The 27,880-nt window shown below is 53.1% G+C and overlaps 1 protein-coding gene across 2 annotated transcripts in view; it reads left to right on the top strand.

The window, feature by feature from the left end:
• Window positions 1–645: 645 nt before the first annotated feature.
• The window catches only part of OLFM2 (olfactomedin 2), a 62,049-nt gene continuing 34,814 nt past the window's right edge, over window positions 646–27,880 (top strand). Inside the window, exon 1 of one of the 2 annotated variants that reach the window (XM_045491826.1) lies at window positions 646–840. In XM_045491826.1, coding sequence (XP_045347782.1) covers window positions 760–840 — 81 coding nt within the window. In that variant the 5' untranslated portion in view covers window positions 646–759. Of the gene's footprint in view, window positions 841–17,929; window positions 18,276–27,880 lie in introns of those variants that run through there. The other variant, XM_045491825.1, reaches the window with a different exon arrangement.

The following is a 27,880-nucleotide window of genomic DNA, read 5'->3' as shown; positions in this document are numbered from 1 at the left end:
AGGTGTGGCGGGGGAAGGGGACTTTGAGGAAGAGGGGCCTGGAAAATGGGTGGGAGGGGGAGAGTGAAAACGAGGTACCCCGCTTTGGGGGCCAGCCCCCCCCCCTTGGCCATCCCCAGCGGCCGCCGGTCTAACCGTCTCCCTGTTTTTGTCTCTCACTCCTCCTTCCATCTCCGTTCCACCTCCCTTGTCCCGGCAGTGACCCCCTTCCCTCAACGTCCCATTTCACAGGCTCTGCCTCAGTTTCTGTGTTGATTCTTGAGTTCTTTAAGGAGGGGGCCTCTCACGTTCTCTTCTTGGTTGCCAGGCCTTCCTCTTACTCCCCCCGCCCCTTGACCCCCATCCCACCCCTATTTTCAACGTGGGAAATGTCCTGGGAGGGTGAAATTTACAAACACGTGACGGAACCCCCGCCCCCATCCCCGTGACCCTCCCCCATCGGGCCTAGGGGACTGCGGGGCCTGGTCCCCAGCTCTCCTCCCCAGTGCCAGCTCCTCCCCCTTCCCCGCCCCCAGACCCACGTTGGGTCCGCGCCCGCAGACGAACTGGGGGCGGGGCGGGGGGCGGAGCCCGCAACAAAGACTAGGAGCGCGCGAGGGGGGGCGGGGGTGGGGCGGAATCCCGGCCGCCGGCGAGGCGGGGGAGGCGGCGGCGAGGGTCGCCCCGGCCGGGCGGGCGGGGTCGCGCGAGGTGGCGGTCCCCGCGCCCAGGCGCCGCTAGCGCGGGCGGGGGGACGGGACGCCGGGCCGGGGGCGCGTCATGTGGCCGCTCACGGTCCCGCCGCCGCCGCCGCCGCCGCTGCTGCTGCTGCTGCTGCTGTGCTCAGGCCTCGCCGGACAGGTAGGGGCCTGGCGGGCAGGTGCAGGCGCGAGGGGCTCCAGGAGGGGAGAGGGTCCGAGCGGGTCCCGGCAGAAACGCGATTTGGGGGCTCCATAAGCCCCCCCGGGGCTGAGAGGGGCGGGGGTCGCAGCGGGGGAGGGGCTGGACGTGCACCCCGGCTTGGGGGGGGGGGGAAGAGGGGCTTCACATCCAGCCTCAGGCTGAGATGCCTTGGGGGACAGTGTGACCCCAGCTTCAGGGCTCTCAACCTCTCATTGCCCCGGAGCCCACACCCGCCATCTCACTGGGGCTGAGTGGGGTTGCAAGGGCAACTTCAGGGGGCCTTGGGGTGGTGCTTACCCCACACTTCCCCCGTTACGGCAGGAGGTGCCCGAATTCTGCAGCCGCCCCCCCCCACTCCTCACCTGAACCCCCAGTGTGGGGAAGGGGGCGGGACTCACGTGTGAGTGACTGACGGGAACGTGTGTGAGGTGTTGGGGGGCTGCTGGGTAAACGTGTGTGTCTGTGTCACGGCTGGGTGTGACTGAGAGTTTGTGGGTTGGGCTGTGCGCGAGTTGGGGGTGTGATGGGAGAGGGTGTTTGTACGTGACGGGGGGTCTGTGTGTGACAGCGGGAGGCTGTGGCCGGAGGGTTGATGTGACCGTGGGAGGCTTGGGAGCCTGCCACCCGGAGTTGTGTGTCCGTGTGACTGGTGTATGGGAGCGAGCGAGGACTGTGTTCATCCCGGCGGTATTTGGGCAACTGAGCTGTGTGTGAAGGTCTGTGTGTGTCCCCACGATTCCGTCCATCTGCCTGGGGGTCGTACAAAATGTGCGTGAGCAGGTGTGTGGCCGTGGAAGAGTCTGGGGTGACCGTGTGCTATTCTGCGCCTTTGAGTGAATCACTGTAAAAGGGGAGCGAAGGGGCGCCTGGGGGGTTCAGTCGGTTGAGCGTCCGGCTTCGGCTCAGGTGATGATCTCGCGGTTGGTGAGTTCGAGCCCCGCGTCGGGCTCTGGGCTGACGGCTCAGAGCCTGGAGCCTGCTTCGGATTCTGTGTCTCCCTCTCTCTCTGCCCCTCCCCCGCTCCGGCTCTGTCTCTCAAAAATAAAAAAACATTAAATTTTTTAAAGGGGAGTGAAGACCAGGGGCTGTGTGTGCAAACGTGTGCATCCATGCGTGTGTGCGTGTGCGCGCGCGCTGGTGCCTCGTGCACTCCATTCATGCTTTCACAGAAAGAAGCAAGCCTTCCTCTCCATAGTACCCCCATCTCTCCGGCAGGCTTGAGGGGCCTTGCAAAATGTGGGGGGGGGGTCCCGGTTTTCTTCGGCTATCGGGAAACCTCGTTCCTCCTCCATCTTGGAGGTGGGAGCCCCCTCAGGTTCTCAGATCTGTAGGAGCTCAGAGGGAAGCCGGAGTCTGAAATAACAATGATAATACAGCTAACGTTTATTAAGTGTTTATTATGTGCCGGGCGCTGTTTCAAGCACACAACCGGAGCGAAGGCGTTGAACCCTCCTGGCACCTCCTAGAGCACGTTAGTACTGCCTTCGTTTTACAGATGGGGAAACCGAGGCACAGAAGGGTGAAGTCATTATGTCGAGCTCAGATAGCTAGGAGTGGCAGAGCCAGGATTGAACCAAGGCATTCCGGTTCCTGAGCCCACACATTTACCTTCTTGTTAAATAATTCACTCCATGGGTGTAGACAGCAGCTATGTCGAAACTAGAAGAGTTTTTTTTTTTTTTTTTTCGGTAGAAGCTCCGAGGAAAAATAGTGCTGTACCTTGTCTTTCCTGGTCAATAGAAGAAAGGACTCAGACCCTTATCCCCACCCCAGGGGGCGTTGTGAGGGGTGGAGGCCAGACTCTAAATAGGATCTTCAGACAACTAGGAGAGGTTGTGGGGTCCCAGGGACCCACATCCTGGCTGGGTACGGAAGCGTGCTCAGTGCCTGGCTTCAGTCCACACACGGTAGATACTCAATTGATATGTCAGCCAGAGAGAAGAAGAGAGAGAGACCAAAAGAGGCATAAGGGTGAGAGAATGCTGGTTAAAAATACACCAGGAGTGAAGGTGAATTTGGCTTCCAAGAAGGATCCTGGGGAACTACCACCTCGGGATTCTCCCGCACCCCTGCTAGCCCCTGGGGAACTTTAGATTTCTTGACCTGTCGCCAAGGTCGGCTAGGGGCGCAGGAGAGTGCAATGAAAGGTGCTGGGGGGAGGGGGGGGTTAAGTTTACAGACCCCAGAAGGGGGAGGGACTAACATGGGGATTCTTGGAGGCGGGGCCAAAGAGGGCTGCGTGGGGGCGGGGCCAGACTGGGTTAGGAAGGCGGGGCTAAGCGGTGGGTGGAGCGGAGCTAGACTGAGGTTATCGGTTGGGGCCGGTGGGGGTCCTGCAGCTGGTTGCAGTGCCTCCAGGCGGCCACCATGGGCACTACAGCGTCATATACTGGTCTCTGCCCCTCGCTGCCCACCCAGCCTGGCGCCCCAGAGAAGGAAGGGCCCTGAAGAATGAACGCTCTGTCCCCTCTCCACCTCCCCCACCATTTCTCCCCATAGCCCCCTTCTCAGTCCCTGATGGGCCCTGGGCTCCATGAATCCAGGCTAGAAATCCTTCATGTGTCCATCCGATCAACAGATATGAGTAAGCACTGGGGATATAACCATGGACCAAGTTATCAAATCCCTGCCCTCCTGGAGCTGATCTTGTGGCACGAGAGACAGGCAAGAACTGAACAAATATATAATACAGCGTCAACAATGAAATGAATATGTAAAATGCAACTGGCATGAAGAATAATGCATCGGATGAAGGGGATGAAAGATGGGTGGCTATCTGAGCAGGTGTGCTCCAAGATAGTGTCTCTAAGGAGGCGGTACTTGAGGTGACCCCTGAGGGAGGCGAGAGAGGATGCCTTCTGAGTGCCCAGGGGAACAGCATTCAAGGCAGACGGAACAGCAAGTATGAAGGCCCTGATGGGAGAACACCCTGGGATGTTTGAGGAGCAGCAAGGAGGCTGGTGTGTCTGGAGAGGAGTGAGTGGAGGGGAAGGGGTGGGGGGAGGTGGTGGTGGTGGTGATGAGGCCAGGGAAGCCAGGAGGGGGCAGACCAAGTGGGAACTTGTGGGTGGTAGACAGGAGTTAAGATTTGCCTGTGAGAACAGGAGAATGGCCCCTGTCAGAGGAGCCATCCATCCATCCATCCATCCAGGGTCTGTTCACGTGTTCCGGGTCCGGCCTGTGAGTGCTCTGGAGACTACCAGATAGCTTTCCCTGTGAGAAAGAGGCCCACTTCCTAACACCTGGGGAGTCCTCCCTAAGATCTAGCTATATTCTTGGCCACTGTCTGGGTTTGAAGTCATTTCTTCCCGGGGGTCCCCACAGGATGGGAGGTGGGGAGTAGCTCAGTTTGTACTGCAGACCTCAGGGCCTTCGCACTTGCCATTTCCTCTGCCTGGGACACCGTTCCCTCCCTCTCCTTCTGTTTAAATTTTTTTTTTTCAACGTTTATTTATTTTTGGGACAGAGAGAGACAGAGCATGAACGGGGGAGGGGCAGAGAGAGAGGGAGACACAGAATCGGAAACAGGCTCCAGGCTCTGAGCCATCAGCCCAGAGCCCGACGCGGGGCTCGAACTCACGGACCGCGAGATCGTGACCTGGCTGAAGTCGGACGCTTAACCGACTGCGCCACCCAGGCGCCCCTCTCTCCTTCTGTTTAAATGACACCTCCTCCGAGAGGCCCACCCGGACCAGCCATCTAAAATGACCTTCCCCGGGGCGCCTGGGTGGCGCAGGTGGTTAAGCGCCCGACTTCAGCCAGGTCACGATCTCGCGGTCCGTGAGTTCGAGCCCCGCGTCGGGCTCTGGGCTGATGGCTCAGAGCCTGGAGCCTGTTTCCGATTCTGTGTCTCCCTCTCTCTCTACCCCTCCCCCGTTCATGCTCTGTCTCTCTCTGTCCCAAAAAAAAATAAATAAATAAACGTTGAAAAAAATAAATAAAATGACCTTCCCGTGGCCCCTCTCTGAGCCGTTACTCCTCTTTTTCTTCATAGTCTGTCACTACCTCTCCACTCATTGTCTGTCTCCCCCTCGAGCGGCAGCTCATCAGGGGCCAGTGGGCTTTGTTGCATCTCCAGTGCCTACAACAGAGCCTGGCACACAGTAGGTGCTCAACAAATATCTGTTAAACTAGAAACTTGAGTGACTGGATGGATGAATGTCCCTCCTCCTCCCACAGGATCTCTTTCTTTCGGAAACAGTGGGACTCTTGTACCAAAGGAGGGGTGAGGGAACAACTATCCCCTTGGGCCATCCTGTACCCGTTTCAAGTCAACCACTGCTCTTGGATCGGAGGCATCAGGAAAACCCATCTTCTTTATCTGTGCCTCAAATTCCACCATTATAGGGCACCACTGTTTGGGGTTAACACGCTGTTCTCCTGGGCTCCTTTAGCAAATGGAAATGTCCGGTGCTCGCTTAGGCAGCACATATACTAGAAAACGTAAATGTCCCAGGTAGAAGGCAGCAAAAGGAGGTCTTGAGGGCACTCAGAAAATAAGTGAATTGGACATTTTCTTCCTAGGGAAGAGTGGGGCCAAGCCTGGGCCCAAGATGAAAGAGCTGGGCTGCCACCTAGTGGTGAAATGAGGTTTGTGCAGAGATTCTGTGTCCCCGTGGCCATGGTGAGGATGTGCAGGCAGATGTCCCCGTGTGTGTAACTGCCCTGGCCAACTGAGGTGTCAGTGCAACTGAGGCACTAGTCTCAGGTGCAGAACTGTAGGGGGTGCCCCCCAAGAAGTCAGAAACCAAGATAAATAATATCTTAAGAAAATCTAAATTGATGTAAAAAAAAATCTGGGATACAAAAATGTCAAAGTTGTAAATAAACGTGGGAACTAACCCTGCAGTTGAAGGACTCAGCTCTCACTTGTCTCACTCTGCCCCTGGCTCTATAGGAGTTCATCTGGTGTGTGTGTGTCTGTTTCAGAACCACGTCCTTGGCATTGACCAAGCTGGGCATAGGGACATGCGTGTGCCATAATCACATCCGTGGGTATGTGTTCACAGTGACTCTTTTCATATGGGCTGACCATGTGCACGTGTATGGATTTCTCACGAGCCTGGCATCAGGTGTGGGCCGTGGCTTTGTGTCCCTGCAATTCAGTGTCAGGGCCTTGGAGGCAGTCACTTGCTGTTTTCACGTATTCGTGCACTCACGTGTTCGTTTAGAAAGCGTTCATTTGGAGTCTTCTGTATTTTGAGCCTCCCACTGGACACCAAGGTCTGGATGATGGTTTGAGCTCTCACGGGGTGGGATGTGGAAGATTTAGCTTCTCTGAAGCTGAGTCTAGCTGTGCTGGGGAGAAGGGAGTTGTGACAGGAGCAGGAGAACTCGTTCCCGTGTTTCGGGAACTCTTGTCCGAGAACGCGGATATGTCTTTGTGCTAAGTGGGAGGCTGGCGTATCGCACAACTTCATCCCTCCACAGCTCAGCCGCAAACCAACGAGAAGCCAGGAAGAACAGAGACGGGTGAGAACAGATTCCATGGAGTCTGTGTGCAGAAGCTTATTTGTGTTGCTTCTGGGAGCCCCCGGAGGCTCTCGGTGCCTGTTGACTCCTACTTTACACGTAGTTGTAGCAACCCCAGCCAGCTCGCATCAATGCCCTGCTTAGCAGACAAGGAGACAGGGAGTCACAGCGTGAGAAGAAAGAAACCAAAAGGCAAAGACAGTTGAAGCCATTGGAAGAAATGGCAAATAGCCCCTCGCCTTTTGGGCCCTGAAAAAGTTCTGGTTGTTCCCAAGAAAAATACATGATAAACCTGATTCTTTCTCTTCCTAATTTCTATATTAATTCCCGTGTGAAAGACACCAGGCGAGCCACTGGGCATGTGGAAGGGTGTGACACAGCCCATTGTGGGGTAGTTTTCAGGATTAAGGAAGTGTGTGTGTGTGTGTGTGTGTGTGTGTGTGTGTGTGTGTGTGTTTAGTTTTTTTTTAATTATGGCAAAATACACAGAACATAAAATTTACCGTCTGAGCCATTTTTATGTTACTTTAAAAAAAATTTTTTTAGCTTACTTATTTATTTTGAGAGAGAGAGAGAGAGAGAGAGAGAGCATGAGTGGGGAAGGGGCAGAGAGAGAGGGAGAGAACGAATCCCAAGCAGGCTCCACGCTGTCAGTGCGAGGCCTGCTGTGGGCCTCGATTTCGTGAACCCATGATCCATGACTCAAGCCAAAAATCAAGAGCTGGATGGATGCCTGAGCGACTGAGCCACCCAGGCGCCCCTCCGCCATTTTTAAATGTGCGGTCCCCTAGTGTTAGGTCCGTTCACATGGTTGTGCGACCGTCCCCACCATCTGTCTCCAGAACTCTTTTCATCTCGCAAGACTGAAATTCTCCGTCTTTTTTTTTTTTTTCAACGTTTATTTATTTTTGGGACAGAGAGAGACAGAGCATGAACAGGGGAGGGGCAGAGAGAGAGGGAGACACAGAATCGGAAACAGGCTCCAGGCTCTGAGCCATCAGCCCAGAGCCCGACGCGGGGCTCGAACTCACGGACCGCGAGATCGTGACCTGAGCCGAGGTCGGACGCTTAACCGACTGCGCCACCCAGGCGCCCCATGCAATTCTCCGTCTTAAACAACTCCTCATTCCCCTCTCCCCCAGCCCCTGTGAACCCCCTTCTGCTTCCCGTCTCTATGAATTTGATGAGTCTAGGTACTTCATGTAAGTGGAACCAGGAGATATTTGTCTTTTTGTGAATGGCTTCTTTCCTCGTGTCAGACCTCCCTCCTTTTTTAAGGCTGAATGCTGTTCCACTGCATGGATCTACCACATTTGGTCTTTCCGATTGTGCTTCGATAGACATTTGGGTTGCTGTTGTGCATAGTGCTGCTGTGACGTTGGGTGCAAATATGTCTTTGAGACCTTGCTTCTAACTCTCGGGTGTGTACCCAGAGGTGGGATTGCTGGCTCATATGATAATAACATGTTTACTTTTCTGAGGAGCGAAAAGGTTCCCACAGCGGCTGCGCCATCTTAAATACCCACCAACAGTGCACGAGGGTTCCGGTCTGTCCACTTCCTTGCCAGCGTTGTCGTCCCCACTTGACTTTTTGACTTCAGCCCATCCTGATGGGCTGTGATGTGACCTCTCATTTTGGCTTTGGTTTCCATTTCGTGAAGAGTTAGTGGGGCGCCTGGGTGGCTCAGTCGGTTGACGGTCCATCTTCGGCTCAGGTCATGATCCCACGTTTCGTGGGTTCGGGCCCCGCGTCTGGCTCTGTGCTGACAGCTCAGAGCCTGGAGCCTGCTTCGGATTCTGTGTCTCCCTTTCCCTCTCTCCGTGCCTCCCCTGCTCACGATCTGTCTCTACCTCTCAAATATAAAATGAACATTAAAAAAAATTTTTAAAGAGTTAGTGATGGTGGGCTTTTTCTTACGTGTTTATTTTTGTTTGTATAGCTTCCATTTGTCCATTTTTTATTAAAAACTTTTTTTTTATACTTGGGAGAGAGAGCAGGGGTGGGGCAGAGAAAGAGAGGGAGACAGAGGGTCTGAAGCAGGCTCTGGGCTGAGAGCAGAGAGCCCGATGCCGGGCTCGAACTCAGGAACTTTGAGATCATGACCCGAGCCGAAGTCAGATGCTCAACTGCTCCACCGACTGAGTCACCCAGGGACCCCTCCTTTGCCCATTTTTGAAACCAGGTTGTTTGTTTTTCTTTTGGTTCAGTAAAAGGTTTTAAAGCCAGGAATGAGACGGGGCTGGATTTGTGTGAGGGCCAGAGCCTCTGGCTAGAATGCGGAAACCCTGGAGCGGGAGAGTAAAGGCATAAAGACAGGATCACCTCAGGAGCCGACAGGGCCTGAAGCCCACTGGTGGCAGCCAGGGGCCGAGCGGAACCAACACTTGGGGAACGTTGTGCCTCTCGCTGTCTGGGGTCTGAGGTCCTTGACAGGGACAGACGTCTCCTTCCCAGCCACCTCCTGGAGAATTCTGAGCCAGGCGGGAAAGCAGAGATGACGGGAAGGGTGTGGGGCTCTGAGTCTTCCAAGGAGAAGGGGAGACATGTTTCAACACCATTTCCAAACACTTGTCACCAGACCCAACGCTGAAGGCAGGCACAGGCTAGAAGATGAACACCGTTTGTGTTCTGAGGCATGCAAAGCCGTGTACGCGTGGACGTGAATCCGTGCGTTTCTCAAGGGTGCCTGAGTACCACGGGGGCCAGGATGGCCTTGACAGAGGGCGCGTGGCTGACTGCAAAGGACGCTTAGTTTTGCTTGGTTTGCGTTATTTGCTCTTCTACCGGAACGTTCTATCATGTTTACCTGCTGCACGTCAAACAGGGATGGAACTTATGTTTTCATACTTGATACCTGAATTCATATATTTGAGTACGTTTTCTTTTCTTTTTTAAGTTTATTTATTTTGAGAGAGACAGCGTGAGTGGGGGAGGGGGAGAGGGCGGGAGAGAGAGAGAATCCCAAGCAGGCTCCACGCTGCCAGCACTGAGCCTGATGTGGGGCTCGAATTCAGGAAACCGCAAGATCGTGACCTCAGCCAAAACCAAGAGTCAGACGCTGAACTGACTGAGCCACCCAGGCGCCCCTGAGTAAATTTTCTTCTTGACGGAAATCCTATCTACAGAGCATTACACAAATCACAAAGGTGCAGCTTGATAAACTGTCTTCAAGCGACGTGGTGCTAACCGGCACCAGGTAAAGAAATAGAACTTTTCAAGCATCCAGAAGTCCCTTCGTGCTCCTTCTAGCTGCCACCTGTTCCCCAAGAGTTACCGCTAAGCTAACGTCTCTCACAATTGCACGGGTTTGGCTAGCTTTATAACCTTTTTTTTTTTTTTAATGTTATTTTATTTTTGAGAGAGAGAGCGAGAGAGAGAATGAGAGAGAGAGAGAGAGAGCACGCACATGAGTGTGAGAGGGGACAGAGAATCCCAAGCAGGCTCCGTGCTAACAGCACAGAGTCCAGATGCGGGGCCCGAACTCACGAACCATGAGACCATGATGTGAGCCGAAGCTGGTCGCTTCACCTACTGAGCCACCCAGGCGCCCCGGCCAGCTTTACAACTTGAAGGCATGAAATATGTAGTTTTGGGGGCCCGGCTTCTTTTGCTTAACATTATGTTTGTAAGATTCCACATATTACTGTTTTGTTTTCGTTGCCTGTTTGCATCACTTGATGACATTCTATTATGTGACTCTCCCATGATAGATTCGTTGTACTGTTTCTGGGCATTTGGGCTGGCGAAGTTTCTGGCTGACACTAAAGGTGTGGCTATAAATATTCTGACGCTGTCTTTGGTGAACGCTCATTCGCATTTCCATTGGGTATTAGTAAATACTGATTGACGCATTGAGTCATTGCAGGGCTGGGTGTCTCCAAGCCTGTGGTCACACTTTTGTTGACCGAACAAGATGCCGCCTAGTTTTATGTATGTTTCTGTTTAAAAAACACCTTGTTTCTTTTTTTTTTTTTCAATTTTTTTAACGTTTTTTATTTATTTTTAAGACAGAGAGAGACAGAGCATGAATGGGGGAGGGGCAGAGAGAGAGGGAGACACAGAATCGGAAACAGGCTCCAGGCTCTGAGCCATCAGCCCAGAGCCCGACGCGGGGCTCGAACTCACGGACCGCGAGATCGTGACCTGAGCTGAAGTCGGACGCCCAACCGACTGAGCCACCCAGGCGCCCCACACATTGTTTCTTATATATTGTTGATTCATTACGTCTGACTTAGGCTCCGGTCACGGGAGCCTCTGGTCATGGTTTGTGAGTTCGGGCCCTGCATCAGGCTCTGCGCTGAGAGTGCAGAGCCTGCTTGGGATTTTCTCTCCCTCTCTCTCTCTCTGCCCCTCCCTGCTTGTGTGCATTCTCTCTCTCAAAAATAAATATATACACTTTTTTTTTTTTTTTAAACAGAGCTAAAACAGGAAGGCAGAGTATGGTCGTATTGGACTTCATTTGGGAACCCGTGTGTTGCTGACTCCATTTTTGCCGCTGTGGGCATGTCCATGAATGACCACCAAAGCCCCAAAGCCCCAGGAGTATCAATTTGGGGGTTACAAATAAGTTGTCATGAGTTGGTGAGTTTGCCAATATGGAATCTGCAAACGATGAGTCTCAACTGTATACACTGAGGAGAAGAATTGCTGAGTTGTAGGAATGTGTGTGTGTGTGTCCAGATTTTGTATCCGTGTCTGTATCTATCTATTCATATCTTATATAAATTAAAATTAAGATATGAGTGGGGCGCCTGGCTGGCTCAGTCAATAGAGCATGTGACTCTTGATCTTGGGGTTGTGGGTTTGAGCCCATGTTGGGTGTACAGATTACTTTAAAAACTCTTTAGGGGCGCCTGGGTGGCGCAGTCGGTTAAGCGTCCGACTTCAGCCAGGTCACGATCTCGCGCTCCGTGAGTTCAAGCCCCGCGTCAGGCTCTGGGCTGATGGCTCAGAGCCTGGAGCCTGTTTCCGATTCTGTGTCTCCCTCTCTCTCTGCCCCTCCCCCGTTCATGCTCTGTCTCTATCTGTACCAAAAATAAATAAATGTTGAAAAAAAAAATGTAAAAACTCTTTAAAAGAATGGGGCACCTGGGCGGCTCAGTGGGTTAAGCATCCGACTCTTGGTTTCAGCTCAGGTCCTGATCTCATGGTTCATGGGTTTGAGCCCCACGTCGGGCTCTGTGCTGACAGCTCAGAGCCTGGAGCCTGCTTTGGATTCTGGTCTCCCTCTCTCTCTGCCCCTCTCTGCCCCTCCCCCACTCATGCTCTTGTCTCTCTTTCAAAAATGAATATTCAAAAAATCTTTAAAAAAATTGAGTTTTCTGTTGTATACAAGGATTGCAAATATCTTCTCCTACTCTGTGGCTTGTTTTTTCATTCTCTTAATGGAGTTTTGATCAACGGGCTTCCTCAATTTTTAATGTTGTTTTATTTTAGAGAGAGAGAGAGAGGGAGAGAACGTGCGAGTGGGGGAGGGACAGAGGGAGAGAATCCCAAGCAGGCTCCACGTTCAGTGCCAACCGGATGTGGGGCAATCCCATGACCCTGGGATCATGACTCAAGCCAAAATCAAGAATTGGACGCCACCCAGGTGCCCCAGAATTTCTTAATTCTAATGTAGTTCAAATAATATTCCCCCCCTTTAAAGTTAGTGCTTGCTAGTGTCCTGTTTTAGAAATCTTTGCCTACCCTCAGAGTAATGAAGATATTCTTCTATATTTTCTTCTAAAAGATTTTGTGTTTACCTTTCACATTTAGATGTACAATCTATACGGAATTGATTTTTGCACAGGATGTGAGGTAGGGATCAGCATTTATTCTTTCCCCTGGGAATAGACCCAGTTGACCGTGCACCATGTAAACTCTGGAGCTTGACTGTCTGGTATAGTATCCTGGGGGCCTTTGGGAAATATCTTAGCATCTCAGTGCCTCTGTTTCCTCATTTTAAAAATGGGAATTATTTGGGCGCCTGGGTGGCGCAGTCGGTTAAGCGTCCGACTTCAGCCAGGTCACGATCTCGCGGTCCGTGAGTTCGAGCCCCGCGTTGGGCTCTGGGCTGATGGCTCAGAGCCTGGAGCCTGTTTCCGATTCTGTGTCTCCCTCTCTCTCTGCCCCTCCCCCGTTCATACTCTGTCTCTCTCTGTCCCAAAAATAAATAAATGTTGAAAAAAAAATTAAAAAATAAATAAATAAAAATAAAAATGGGAATTATAATCCTATCTAGTCTTGTAATCCTGTCTACTTCTACTCAGTGATAGTCTGAGGGCCAAGTGAGTTATTGCATGTAAATTCCTGCAAATGATACCTAGTACACGATAAGTACTCAACAAGCCTTAGCAACTACTGTTAGTGTTTCTGACCGTTGTGAACTCTTCTCCTCTTGAGAATCTTCAGGTGAAGGGAAAAAACATTTCTTTCTGTAGCTCCTGGTCCTGGTGCATTCAACTTGCTCTAATGGAATACCATGGACTGAGAGTCCTATAAACCACAGACATTTATTTCTCACAGTTCTGATCAAAGTGCTGGCAGATTTGATGTCTTCTCGTTCTGTCCTTACACTGTGGGAGGGAGAGAGAGCTTTCTGAGTCTCTTCTATAAGGACACCAATCCATTCACGGGGGCCCCACCTCATGACCTAATCAGCTCCCAAAGGCCCCTCTCCAAATACCGTCACATTGGGGGTTAGGTTTCAACATAGGACTTTGGGGCGGGGGACATAAATATTCAACCTGTAGCACTCTCCAACACAGTGCTTAGAGTGAGAATGATGATGGAGAAGAAGGGATACTTTCTGGAGATATTTCTGCATCAAGATCAGGGGGCATTGGTGCTGGTTTGGATGGAGTAGGGAAGGAGAAGGAAGGCTAATGGGGGCACAGACTATACTTTTGGGTTGTTTTAATATTTACTTGTTAATTTTTTTTAATGTTTATTTGTTTTTGAAGGAAAAAGAGACAGTGTGGGTGGGGGAGGGGCAGAGAGAGACAGAGACAGAGAATCTGAAGCAGGCTCCAGGCTCCGAGCTGTCAGCACAGGGTCCGGCGCAGGGCTTGAACCCACAAACTGTGAGATCATGACCTGAGCCGAAGTCGGATGCTTAACCAACTGAGCCACTCAGGCGCCTCAATAGTTTCTAACTGTGGATCTATTTGGGCCAGGACCAGGGTGAGGCAAGCAAGGAAACTGGGGCACAAAATTTAAGGACTCATTCTGACATCAGCACAACTGTAGGGCACCTCAGGGAGAGGGCTTGCAGGGGAAATTTAAGAATGCCCTCTTAACAGTTTACATGCCGTGAAATCTACCTGTTTTAGTGAGCAATTCAGCGACTTTTTAGTAAATGTGTGGAGTTGTGCAAACGTCACCCCAAGCCAGTTTTAGGACATTTCCATCACCCCAAAAAGATCCCTCATGCCCATTTGCAGTCCATCCCCCACCCCCCAGTACCAGACAGTCACTAATCTAATTTCTGCCTCTGTTGATTTGCCTTTTCTGGACGGTGTGTGTCGATGGAACCGTAGAAAACATGGCTTTTTGTATCTGGTTTCTTTCACTTAGCAATATTTTCTTTTTAATTTATCTTAATTAATTAATTTTTTGAGAGAGAGAGAGAGAGAGTGCTTGCACTCATGAGCAGGGAGGGACAGAGGGAGAGAGAGAATCTCAAGCAGGCTCCACGCTCAGCTCGGCGCCTGATGGGGGGAGCTCGTTCTCACAACCGTGAGATCATGACCTGAACTGAAATCAAGATTGGATGCTTAGCTGGCTGAGCCACCCAGGTGCCCCAGCAAAATATTTTTGAGGCTCATCCATGCTGTAGTGTATATCTGTAGTTTGTTCCTTTTTATTGCTGAGTAACATTCCCTTGTATGGGCGTACCACAATTTTTTAATCCATTCGCTAGTTGATGGGCATTGGGATAACTTCGCTCACGATGGAAAATACTCGCATGAATATTCACATACAAGTCTTTCCATGGACGTATGCCCTTATTTCTCTCAGGCAGATGGAATTGTTGGGTCTTATGGTAAGCTTCTGTTTAATGTGTTAAGAAACTGCTAAATCGTTTCTCAAAGTGGTCGTAACATTTTATATTCCCACTAGCGATAGGTTCCCATTTCTCCACATCATCACCAGCACTGCCTGTCTTTCTGATTGAGTTTTTGCTGGTGGGTGTCATGTGCGGTTAGTTCTGTGAGAGACAAATGGAAATGTCCATGAAGCTGATGGGCAGAGGGGTCTGAACTCCAGTTGGAGGGCTGGGCTGTAGATATACCTTTGGGAGCCTCAGCCACGGGTTCATTTAGTCAGTCAGTCAACAACATTTTTTTGAGCACGTGCTATACACGTGCCAAGCACTATTCTAAGCCCTGGGGTTTCGTTGTGAAAAATACAGGCACGTAGGTGCCCTTGTGAAGTTGAAAGTCTTATGGACAAGGCAGATCATAACAAATAAAAGTAACGTCCCATGGTGATCAATGCTGTTCAAGAAAATAGAGCAGAGTAAGGGACAGAGAGTGGTGTGGACTCATATCATCAATGAAGTGGCCAGGGACGGTCTTTTCAGAGTGGCCGTGCCACTCAGAGTTCAGTGAAGGAAACGAAGCACTCTAGGTGTTTTCAAAAGAGGAAATTCAATACAGGGAATTGGTTAAGTGTAAGATGGGATGATCAGGGAATCCAGCAATAAGCCACAGCACAAGGCTGCTTCAGGGACCCGATAAATGGGTGTTGTGGTGAGGAAGGAGCTCTTGTGTGGTTGTGGGACCATGGAGGGGGTGTGGCCACTGTAAGAACACACCACAACCCCAAGCAGAAAGAGAGGGGAGAAATACCTCGGCCTCTCCCCTCCTCCCTCCCCTCCAGTCTCCTTTCAGTGCCTCCCTTTGGATGAACCTAACAGGAAACCAGTGTGCAAGGGAACCTGGGAAATGTAGTTTTCTGGAGAAAGGTAGGGCATGGCTCTGACCCACAGAATAATAAAGCAGAGATATAAATGAAGTAAAGAGGCAGCTATATGCGTATCTGTGGTAATAACGTTCTGGGTAAAGTAGATAGCCAGCAGGGCACAGCAGGTACAAAGGTCCTGAGGTGGGAGTATGCCAGATAGAACCAAGACTTTGCGAGTGGGGGTGATGATCCAGGCCCAGTATACAGAATGAGAGGAGTGGGGACCCAGGACTAAGACCCCGTGAGTTGCAGACATTTAGGGAGAAGGCAGGAGACAGAGAGGTGGGGGCAGAACTAGGAAATAATAAAGTGTCTCCGAAATCAAAAGAGAAATTACTTTTAAGAAAGAGGGAATGATCCGTGAAGACTAACCTGTGAGACTAGATGAGGCTGTGGGACTGGCAAATCGGAAGGCCGCCGCTGCCTTCAGTGAAAGGAGTTTGGAAACATTCAGGAGGTAGGAGGTGAGGGAGTGGAGGCAGCGGATGCAGATGGGAGTGTAGACCACTCCCTGGAGAAGCTTGACAGGAAGGAGTTAGGGTAGTTTCCCACAGTACCCATGGTGAGAGAGTGAGAGGGTATCAGTGGGTTCCAAATCCCCTAAGCTGGGAGACCTTGGAGCCCAGTGGTTTTGGAGTCTGAAATCAGACAGACCTGGGCTCAAACTCTGGTCCCCCTATTTACCTGCTGGGTCACCTTGAGCTGGTCCCCTCTCCTCTCTGAGCCCAGTTTCCTCACCTGCAAATAGGGAGGTTGCAGCCGGTGCTCAGCCAGCACATTTGCAAAGCGTTCAGCACTTGTAAATGTGAGCTGTAGTACAAGGAGGCAAGGACACATCTCATTTTTTAGAGCTTGTCATCAGTCGCAAATAATAACAATGGCAGCGACTGCTTATGAAACACCATGTCCCAGACACCCTGCAAAGTACTTTAGAAGCCCGTCTTCCCCCTCCGGACCCCACTTTCCTGCAGCTGGCTCTCCTCCAACCACACGGGCCTGTTCCTTGAGTACTTGTGTTCCTGCCCCAGGGCCTTTGCACTTGCTGTTCTTGTCTGGCACTCTTCCCTCGGATGTCCCAATGGCTCCCTCCCTCACCTTCTTCAAGTCTCTGCCCAAGTGTCACTCCCCAACCCTCCTGGCTAAAGTTTACTCTCCTACTTGGTCTGGATGCCCCTTCCTCCCCATAGTCTATATATTTTACTTTCCCCTCTCCGATCTCTTGTCAGTCTCACCCCATGTAACGTTCAGCAGCCCCACAAAGAAGGGCATTTTTTATCTGTTGTTCACAGTGCCTTGCACATAGTAGATGTTCAATAAATCTTTCACTTGCCTCTCAGGACACCCTAGCCCTTTACCACCACCCACATTGCAGGTGAGGAAACTGAGGCGGAGAGGTCTTTGCTGGAGGTCACAGAGGGTCAGCACGGGCCTCTCCGTGTTAAGCTCAGAAAGAAGGGCAGTTCAAGCCCCCTACCCCCTTGCTCAGCGCTTGTCCCTCGGCGAGCCCTCGGCGAGCGGCCACGGCCGGGAAAGGCCTGAGTCATCGCCGCCTCCAGACGGCGGCGGCCGCGGGCTGCGGGCGACGGCGGCGGTGGCGGTGGCGGCGGCCGGGGCGGCGGCGCGAGGTGATGCGGAGACGCCGGGAGGGGGCGTGAGCGCAGGGAAAACAGAGGAAATTAAAACCCGCCGGGCGCTCCTCGCGGCCGCCTCGCCACCCCCGCGGCGGGCTGGTGCGTGGGCGAGTGGGGGCGGCTCTGCACTCCCCCACCGCGGAGGGGGCGCACCCCCGAGCCCCAGGGCCGCGAGGCAGGTGCGAAGTCTCAGTTCCCCGCCCCCACCCGAGTTCAAGTTGCGAGCGGAGACCCGCCGGGGACTTGCCTGCACGGGGCCGGCTCCTCGCTCTCAGCCGCCCCGGGTTACGATGCCGCCCCTCGGTGCGGGGGGAAATCCTCCCCCCACCCCCGCCACCACTGCCGCACCTCCGGCTCCGGACCCGCCACTCTGGGCTTCCCTGGTCCCGAAAGCCCCGAGGGGTCCCCAGAGTGGTACCGGGGGAGCCCCTTCCCCTGGAGCGAGGAGACCCTGGGCTGCCCGTTCACGGTCGCGCCCTAGTCTCGCCCCCACGGGCCCCCGACGCCTGCACTCCCGGGTCCCAGCGAGCCGGGGTCGGCGTCCTCACCGTAGGAGGGTGGGGACTTGTGACTCCGGCCCCCTGCCAGCCTCTGGGGGGGGGGGGGGGCCGCTGGTGGGGGCCGCGCGCTGAGCCCCGGAGGGGTGCGTGGGGGCCGAGGGCTCGGAAAGGGGCGGTGCGCCGAGGGTGGCCCCGGAGTGCCTCGGGGGGCGGCTGGGGGGGGGGCGGGAACACCGCTGGGGGGCGGGGCTGGGAATGCCGCGGCGGTGGGGGTGGGGCAGGTGGGGAACGCCGCCGCGGGGGACCCTCTCCCGCAGCGGGGCGGGAAGGGGGGGCGGGGACGGTCCCGGCGGGGCGGCGGCGCGGCCTGGGGAGGGCGGGGGGGGGAAGTCTGGGCGCCCCCCGCCCCCGCCGGGCTCCGGGCAGGAGCCGTGACGTCACGGCGGCTGGAAGTGCCCGGCGCGGAGGCGCGGGAGGGGGTGGGGGTGGGGGGGGGGGTGGCCGAGCCGGCGCTTTATAAGCGGAGCCCGCCAGGCGCGCGGAGCCGCAGCCCGCGTCCCCGAGCCCCCCGGCCGGCCCCGGCCCCGGCCCCCCAGCTCGCGCTCGCGCCTCCGGGGCGGCTGGGCGGCGAGGGACGGAGCGCCAGGCGGCGGGCCGGAGAAGGGACGCGCGGCGGGCGGCCGCGGGGCATGAGGCGGGGGCGCGATGTCGGTGCCGCTGCTCAAGATCGGGGCCGTGCTGAGCACCATGGCCATGGTCACCAACTGGATGTCGCAGACGCTGCCCTCGCTCGTGGGGCTCAACGGCACCGTGTCCCGCGCGGGCGCCTCCGAGAAAATCGTGAGTGGCCGCCGCGCGGGGGGCGCTCCCGGGGGGGCGTGGTGCCCGCGCCGCCGCCGCCGCCGCCGCCGCCGCAGCCCCTGGGGGCCCCCGCCCCCGCCCCCCCCCACCCCCAGCTTCCCTGCGCGCCCGGCCGGGGGCGCCCTCCCGGGGGGCTGGGGGCGGGACGCGGAGAAGCCCCGGGACCCGCAGCCGCCTCCGCGCCGCTTAGTCTTGTTATTATTATGATCGCTTCCCATTATCAGTGAGCAGTGTCCGAGCGCCAACGGTGTACCGGGCTCGCTCGGCCCGGGGCGGAGGCGGCGAGGGCTGCGGAACCGAGCCCGGTCCGGCTGAGTGGGGCGGAGCGGGAGCGGAGGTTCCGGGGGCCCGGGAGGGACCTTGCCTCTGAATGCGGGAGCCGCGGGCTCTCCGGGTGTCTCCACCTTCCGGATCTCTGCCTGTCTGTGCATCTCTGAGTCGTCCCGTCTCCCTCTCTGTCTTTTTCTGTCTCTCTCCGTCCATTCTTTTGCCTCTGGTTTGCCTCCTCTGTCTCTCCCTGTCTGTGTCTATCTCTGGTGCGCTGTCTCTGACTTTGAACCTATCTCTCTTTTTTTTTCTTTTTCTCTCCCCCGCACCCCCCCCCCCCCGCATCTCCTTTCTGGTTACCTGCTTCACCATGTGCTGAATACTTATCCCCAGGACTCGCACTCTCTAGGAGGCAGACGGGTCTCAGACTTGGGGGGCCGGAGCGAAGGCTGACAGTGCCCCCAGAAGCACGGGACTGCCCCGTCCCATTCCATCCTCCTCTATCCCCTTCATCCTCCAGCTTCCCTGGCCACAGAGCTTTTGGGAGGGGTGGGTGGCAGGGAGACTCCATCGTGATCACTCCCGGTGTTCCTGGTGACCTGGGCAGAGGGGTCAGCCTCCACTACAAACTTCCCTCAGTCTCGTCCAGACTTGGTCCTCCCCTCCCGTCTCTTCCCCTCTTCAGTCTGGTTGCGGGACCCCTCCCAGTAGGTGGGACTGGGATGCATGGAGCTCCCTCTCCTGCTCACTGTTTCCTTAACTTCGCCAGCTCCCCCGTTCAGCCCCCAGTGGCCTCCACACCACGTCCTTCTTTCCCCTTGTGGAAAGGAAAAGAAGTCTTTGCTCCCAAGGGTTGAAGGCAAGTGGAGAGGGGGGTGCCGTGCCCAGCTCCTGGGGGGGGGGGGAGGGTGCAGTGGCACCGGGCTTGGCACCGGTGAGGGCTTTCAGTCCGAATCCTCGGAACTGAAGCCAGCGTGTGAAAGTGTCTTTCTGCGTGTGTCTCACATCGAGGGATATTATGTGAGTATCTCCTGGAGCGTCTTATCCAGGCCTGAGTTTTGGTGTGTGAACAGTGCTGTGTGCGAATTGAGGGAGGAAGTTTATGAGCTTTGCCAGCGTGAAGGTCCACGTGGATCTTCCTGTGTGTGTGTGTGGAGGTGTGTCCCAGAATGCGTGTGAGTGTGTCCCTGAGTGAGTGCGTCTGGGTGTGGATGGGCCCCAGACTCTGGGTTGCGTGTGCCCATGCGAGTTTGGACACGTGAGTCTGTGACAGCTTTCTTGCTCTTGCCTTCTGAGGGGGAAGAGAGATGGTGTCTCATTGAAATCAGAAGCCAGATTCCCCTCCTCCACCCTCAGAGAACGTGAGTCTGTGTGAACGTGTGCGTGTAACACGGGCAGCATCCGGTGTGTGGGGAATGTGTGCGTAAGTGTGGAAGACTATGTCTCTAAGTTACGATTTTGTGTATTGCATGTGTCTGTGCACCTGTAAGTGTAGACACGTGTGTCTTTAGAAGTGTGTGCACATATGTGGAAGCGTGTACCTATGAATGGTGTTCGTGCCTGCCTTGTATGCCTGTGGGTGGATTCCCGTGTGAACCGTGGGTTTTCTGTAAGTGTGTGTGTGTGCGCGCATGTGTACCCAAACAGACCTGGTCTCCATTCTGGCCCGTCTATAGCTAATGGGACCACAATCCACTGCTTCCATGAAATCACCTGCTGAAAGGTAGTATTTCCTCCCTCCACGATCCCCTCTCATCATCCCTCAGTCTCACTAAGCGTTGCCGCAAGCACTCTGTGGAGTGAGATGCCAGGGGACTTAGGGGAGGACCGGGGAGGGCACCGTCACCTGAGAGCGCTCTGGAAAGCATCCTGGGAGTCTGGTAGACTAAGATTGGAATGCACTCTCAGCCTTCTTGCTCTATGATGACTTGCTCTTGACTCTGGGCGCCCGTGACTTCACACTCAGAGCTGCGGTGTCCCAGATATAAAATGGGAATGATAGTTCCTACCTGACAGGACTGTTGACAGATCTACAGTCCAGCTCTCCACCCATCCATCCTTCCATCTGTTTCTTCTTCATCCATCCATCCATCCATCCATCCATCCATCTGTCTATCCGTGTTCCACTCATCCCTCTATCCATCCATTATCTGTCATCCAACCATCTCTTCATCTGTCCTCTATATATCCATCCTGCCATCCATTTTATTTATCCAGCAGAACTATTGATTGCCTCCTCTGTGTCAAGCATGTTTATGCCTAAAAGCCCCAGGTCAGTGGCTGGCATAGTAGATAATCGGTTAGTGATAGGACTCTAAGTCAAACACATCTGGGTTCGAATTCTGGCCCTAGGCTTTACTACCAGTATGCCCTTGGGGGAAATTATTTAATCTCTCTAATCTTCAATATCCTCATTAGTCAAGGAGAATCTTAGAGTCCCCATTAGACCCTAGGATCCATGAGGACCCACAGACGACATCATTAGTGAACCCTAAGGCCCGATGCATAGTAGGCCTGCGATAAGTATTTGTCAAGTGACTGAACCAACAATCACATCTTCGTCAGGATTCATGGATTCCACCTTCAAATGGACACAAATGGCTGGGTGCATAGTAGGTGTTCAGTAAGGAGGAGTTGCTTGTCATTGTAGCCAAACACATAGGAGGCACAGAATAAATATTTGTCAGGTGTCTAGATCAAGAATCCACCCTCCTAAGGATTGAGGGGAACATTTGAGATGCTCCATAAGAAGGAGTTGTAGAAAAGTGTAGACCACCAACATGGTTTAACTGAACCCAGGTAGCGAAATCCCCAGTCGTAAGGCAGAAGATTGGATGCTGATTTTGACTTAATAAAGGGCCTCAGTGGTGAGGTGGGGGTGAGCCCAGACCCTCTGGCCATTCTCATCTCGGGCTCTCCCTCCCCGATTCGTTCTGGAGAGGCAGCTTAGCATTCTTTTTAAGAATTCTAAGAGTGCTGTTCCAGGCCATTTCTGGAAGGATGCAGGGAGGAAGCTGCCACCACCACTACTCCCTTTGGCCATCTCTCAGCCATAAACCATCCCCGTGGGATGGGAGCCTTCAGCGGAATGACTTCTCACCTGGGGGTTGTAAATCCAGAACCAGACTAAGAACTGTCAGCCCCTTGCCAGCGGCTGCTGTCAGTACAGCACCTGAAGACAGTTACCTGGGTCTTATATGTTCTGTCCTTGCCCATCCACTCACCCCTCTTTAAGGGCTGGAAAAAGGAAGGGGAGAGAAGAGTTGTTCTGTTTGGGGAAGACCCTTTTCCCCATGGGAGGAATGGGGAGGGTCTAAGCAGCCATCCACAAGAGGCTCTTTGAGGACTTCCTGCCAAGAACCAAAGCTCAGAATCCGGGTCTTTCCTTGACAGTTTCCCCGTGGGGGTGGGGAGTGGAGGGAAGGCCCCAGATACTTTGTATCAGTCAGGACAGGCCAAGTTACACTGTGGTAACAAGCAGCTGCAGTTCTCAGTGGTTTGATACAACATAGGTGTATTTCTCCCTGGCACTATGTATCCATGGTTGGCTGGAGAACTTTGTCCATAGTAGTCATTCAGGGACCTGGGATGTTGGAGGCTCTGTGGCGACATGATCATTGAAACAGAAAAAGGTAGGCGCAGCAAGCCCCCATCAGGTCTTAAAGCTCTACCCTGGAATGTTACTTTTGCTCACATTTCATTGGTCAACACAGGTGACATGCCTAACTTCAAAGAGGGTGGGAAGTGTGGTCCTACCATGACCAGAACAGAGAGGAGTAGGCAGATATTTGTGAACAGCCATAAATAGTACCCCAGCCTGCTCATCCTTCCCCCCTCTTATCCTAAGTAACAAGAATTCTTAGAGGGTATCTCCATTGGTTCATTCGCCCATTTATTTAACAAATACTTACTGAGCATGTACAATGTGCTAGGCACTATTCTAGGTGCCTGGGATATAACAGTGAACAAAACAGACAGATATCCTTGTCCTCAGGGCACTGGCATTCTAGAGCAGGGACAGGGAGAAATAATAAGTATATAGATAAATCTTTATTTTAGATGGTGATACATGTACTATGGAGAAGCATAGAGCAGTATAAGGGGAGTGGAGTGTGATAGGGGATTATTGTAGACGGAGTGACCTTTCTGAGCGGGTGGCGGTTGAGCAAAGATCTGAAGAAATTGCGAGAGGGCTCGTATCTAAAGAAAGAGAGTTACAAGTAGAGGGAAGAGCAACTGCAAAGGCCCTGGGGTGGGAATATGCCTGAAATGTTGGAGAAACTGAGGAAACCAGTGGCTGAAGCAGAGTGAGCGAAAGGGGAGATGAGGGCAGGGAGGGGGGGAGATGGAGGCGGTGTAGGGTGGGGAGGGCAGGGAAGTGGGGGAGCCTTGTAGGGATTTTACATTTCACTTGTAACTCCTCATGCTTTCCTCTCCTCTGTTGTGCTTTTAAGTTTCTAATATACTCCACATACTTGACTTTTTTATCTTGTTGTCTGGCTCACTGCTCCCCCCCCCCCAATAATGTCAGCTCCCCAAGGGCAGGGATTTTTTTAATTAATTTTTTAAAATTTTTTTATTAACTGTTGAGGCGACTGGGAGGCTCAGTTGGCTAAGCATCTGACTTCGACTCAGGTCATGATCTCACAGTTCGTGAGTTCGAGCTCCACCTCCCGTGCTCGCAGCTTAGATCCTGGAGGCTGCTTCAGATTCTGTCTCTCTCTCTCTCTCTCTCTCTCTCTCTCTCTCTCTTAAATAAACATTAAAACAATTTTTAATTTTTGTTAACTGTCGTAGCCCTGGTGCCTTGCATAGAGTCTAACAACAGTAGATATTCAATAAATGGGATCCCAGGGAGAGTTCTGAGCAGAAGAGGGACAGGCCTTGGCTCAGGTGTTCAGTTTCCCTCTGGCCCCTGGGAAGAGGGCAGACTACGGGGGATGAAGGCAGGAGCCAGAAGACTGGGGAGCAGGCCACTGTACTGGTCCAGGTGAGTGATGATGGGGACTGGACCAGGATAGGGGCCAGTGGGGTGGAGAAAAGTAGGCATATTGTGGATTTTGGCCCCCACCTACCATATTTACCTGCTCCTAAACTGTGGACTTCCAATTTCTGCTCAAACACTTCGGAGTGTGAGGGAACATTTATTGAGCTCCTACTTTGCGCTGGGAAGGGTCCCAGACTATGGGATGTAGAGATGAATAACATCTCTGGCTTCAATCAGTTTGCAGCCTCCTCAGCAGTACTTGTGACACAACATGGTCTGTGTGGTGAGAAGAATATTTCTGGAATGTTATGGGGGTTGCAGAGGAGGGCACTGAAACCAGCCAGGGTGTGCAACGGAGCTATTCTGGAGGTGGTGATACTCAAATTGAGTCTTACAGTTGAGAAGGAATTGGCCAGGTGAAGATAGAGCAAGAAGGAACAGCATGAACAAAGTCTTAGAGGTCATGGGCGTCCTGGTGAGCAGGGAGAGACCAAGGGGTTCAGAGTTCCTGGAGACGAATGTGCCAGGTTGGGAGGAGTGTGGCCAGAAGGGTCCATGTCACAAAGGGATTTGGCCTGAGGTGCCTTTACTTCCTTCTGAGTGTCAAAGGAAGGGATATCTGGAGAGGGTTAGAGCAGAAAAGGTATATGAAGTTGCCTGTTTCATTTCTAAAAAGACCCGTAATCATTAGAAAATCCTTCTAGATTGTGTGTGTGAAATTTGCCTCCTCTGAACTTTTGCCCACCTCATTGGAACCAAATCTAAACTGCTTCTCCTGGTCGAACTCATTAAGCCTCAGTTTCTTCATCCACAAAATGGGGATAATGGTGGAATGTTCCATATGACGTTGTGCTCAGCAGGGTATCTGACATACGGAAGGTGCCTATAAAGGTTGGTTATTGTAATGATTATTGCTAGTATTACAAGACCACACCTTCCTGAGTCAGGTCTTGGACCACTCCTCCATCCCTCTTGTGTTCCTGCCTCTGGAAATTTGCATTTGCTGTGCCACCCTCCGGGAACCTCCTCTAGCCTGCTCAGGTCCGGGCTCAAATGTCACCTCCTCAGAGAGACCTCCTTTGACCACCCCAGCTAAAATGTCCCCACACTGCTATTTGGACCTGTTCTATTTTCTGCCCAGCACTCATAATTATCTGAAATCATCTTGGTAATTGTTTGCCACCAACAGAATAGAAGTGCCATGCAAGCACTTTGTTCCTTTTGTTTATCACTGGGATCTTCTCATTTAGGGCTGTAGGTACTTCCTGAATGGTCTCCGTTCTTTCTGCCCCCGTGGGACAGCCCCCCCCCTTTCTGCCCCCTTCTTCCTCCTGATGACACCTCTGAACTTTGATGACTATTACTGTGATTCCTGAGTCTTTTCCAGTGGATCGGAAGCATCTGTTTCTTAAAGCTCCTTTTCATGTGTCCTTGTTTCTCAATCCTTCTCTGTTTGGATGGATGTCCAATGAATGTGCACTTTGCCAACTTCCCACATAAAGATATGGGGTAGTCTTGCCACCAGAGAGCACAGTCATTCCCAACCAGCAATCACTGAGTCCCTCTCTATGCCAAGTCCTGTGCGGGGGGGGGGGGGCGCTGGGAATAGAGCAGTGAACAAGGGAGACTGTCGCTTCCCTCTTAAAACTTCATAGGGAGACATCGTGAATGTGGAATTGGTGCAAATGGCTGTGTAATCACAGTTTGTTACGGGTCATGAAGGAGAAGATATGGAGCCATGAAGGCATGTAATTGGGAAGGGGTGGTCAGGGAAGGCTTCTCTGAAGAGGTGACATTTGCCCTGAGACATGAAGGATGAGTAAGAGTTGGGCAGAGACAAAGCTGGTAAGGTGGAGGGAGAGAGGCCAAGAGAACAGGGTGTGTGAAGGTGTTGGGGTGGGGACGGCTAGTGGTGTGTCTGAGGATCTGGTGACATAGGTAGCAGCCTTAGCCCACTGGGTGTTCCTGACCACCGCCCTAGACCCAGTCTACCTGGGTCTGATGCCAACGTAAGAAATGGTTTGAGGTGCAGCCTTTGCCTATTCCCGTCAGCACCATGGACAGCCACTAAGGGAGGGTGGTCTAGGCCTTGGGGCCACTTGAGTGTGACTGAAACAGTCTTCTTCCAGAGGGATGCTCTGGTTTCTGCCTCTTGGTGTCTTTCGTGCCCCCAGCATTATTCTCCCCTCTGACTCTGGGCAGCTGACGCCTTTGTGAAGCAACAGTGGGGAGCAGTCCCAAGGCTGGGCAAGGAAGAAAAGCAGCCATCTGGGGGAGGCCTGGGCGCTTTAAGAGAGTTTGATGTGGGGTTGGGTCTGTCTGTGTGTGGGAGTAAAGACGCTACCACCTATGGGGGCAGGCTGGTTCCCGATCTTGTTTTTTTTTTAATTTTTTTTAGACTCATTTTTAGTTTATTTATTTTGAGAGAGAGAGCAAGAGCCAGGGAGAAGCAGAGAGAGAGAGTGCAAGAGAGGATCCCGAGCTGTCAGCATGGAGCCTGATGCAGGGCTTGATCTCACATAGCATGAGATTGTGACCTGAGCCGAAACCAAGAGTCGGACGCTTGACCAACTGAGCCACCCAGGCACCTCTGATGCTTCATTGCTGTTAAATTCTGTCTTTTGAGTCTCTGCTTCTGCATTCTCTTTCTTGTATCTTTGTCTTATTAACTGTATTACCCTCTCTCTGTCATAACTGTGTATTTACAACACATGGTTGCCATTCAGGAAATGTTTGTTGAGTGGATGTTGGTGATTACCTCTGTCTGCCTGTGTCTCTTTGTCATACTCTGTCTTCTCTATGTTTCTGTCGGTCTCTAAGTTCTCTCTGTGTGTCTCTGTCTTTGTCTCTGTGTGTTTCTTTGGTCTCTGATTCTGCCATCTCTGTCTCTTGGCGTCTCTGTCTCTATAACCCTTTCATCCCCATCTCTAGGTCTGTATCTCTCTGTCTGCCTCTGTTTCTCTCTCTCTGGAATCCCATTTCTATATCACCATAGTTGCTGTCTCACAATCCAGGACTCTGACGGGGGGTGGGGAAGAGACCAGGATTCTCAGACCTGAGAAGGTTATTGAGACAGGACAGAACCAGAATGAGTGTTGGGTGCGTTCAGGATTCAGTGAATGGGACAGGATGAGCCAGACCAGCACGAGCCCTTGAAGGCCCCAGAGGGGGCCCGGGGTGTCTGGACCCCTGGGGGTGGTGGTGGGGATTGGAGCCAAGCTTCAATGGGAGTCCAGGGTGGGCTGTGGGTGGGTGCCCAAGCTCCAGGTGAACCCCTTTCCTCCACCTCCTATTTGTACTCCCCCACTGCCACCTAGGAGGGCCTCCCTCTAGGACCCAGCCATCAGGCCCCAGCGCTGGCTCCAAGATGGAACAGCTGTCTGGGCTGCAGCTGCGGAAGCTCGTTTTGAACAAGGGAGATGATTGCAGGGGTGATTGGGGGAGGGAGAGAGAAGGGGAGGGTAGCAAGGGCCAAAGAGGAATCAGGCTTGATTGTTGCTGCTGCTGCAGCGGGTACTCTGCCCAAGAGATGGGCAGACCAGGCACGGCAGGAAAAGGCAGAGGGAGGTCTGTCTGCCCAGCCACGGTCCATCTGTCCCCACTTCTGGTCTCCCTGTCGTGAAGTTTCTCCGTCTTCCTGCATTTCAGAGCCTGCCACCCGGCCCTGAGGGTGTTGTTCAATCTCCCTTTTGCCTGTTGCCCTACCTCCTGCCCCGTGTTTCAGTTTTCTCATCTCTCTCTGCCCGTATCTCCCTGTCTCTCCGCCCGCCTCTCCGCCTGGATCTCTGTGTCTCTCTCCGAGCCTCCCCGCCCGTCCCTTGGTGCAGCTGTCATTGTCAGAAGCACGACTAGGGTTCAAGCAGCCCTTTGGATTGCTCTTTCTTTTCTTGTCGTTTCTGCAATACTCAGGGGCTGGAGACAAATAGAGACGGAAAATTCCCAGGAAATGATGGGATCGTGTCCTTCAATAAAGGGATATTTACAAAGATATCTCAATTAGGACTAATTAATTAAATGAGCCACTTCCCCTGCCCTCTCCCCCACCCTGTGGTCCCGAAGCCTCCTGGGAGAGAACCAGCCAATGAGGAGATGTCAGATTCTGGTGCTCAGGCGGTGTCTCAATGTTTAATTTATAACAGTCTTCTCCCCGCCGCCCCATCAATCCATCCGGAAGGGCAAGGTGGCCACGAATGTGTAGACTCAGGGGCAGAGGCTGGAGACCTGCCAGCTTCCCTGGAGCCTGCTGGGGCGTGTGCCTGTCAGTTGGAGACCCACATGTCGTGTGTGGCACGGTATGTTCGAACGTGACAGGGCATGTCTTCATGGCAGG

This window comes from Leopardus geoffroyi, chromosome A2, assembly GCF_018350155.1.
Source record: "Leopardus geoffroyi isolate Oge1 chromosome A2, O.geoffroyi_Oge1_pat1.0, whole genome shotgun sequence".
In the NCBI taxonomy this organism is placed as follows: Eukaryota; Metazoa; Chordata; class Mammalia; order Carnivora; family Felidae; genus Leopardus; species Leopardus geoffroyi.
The sequence above is the reverse complement of the archived record's forward strand: the minus strand, read 5'-3'. Positions and strand labels throughout refer to the sequence as shown.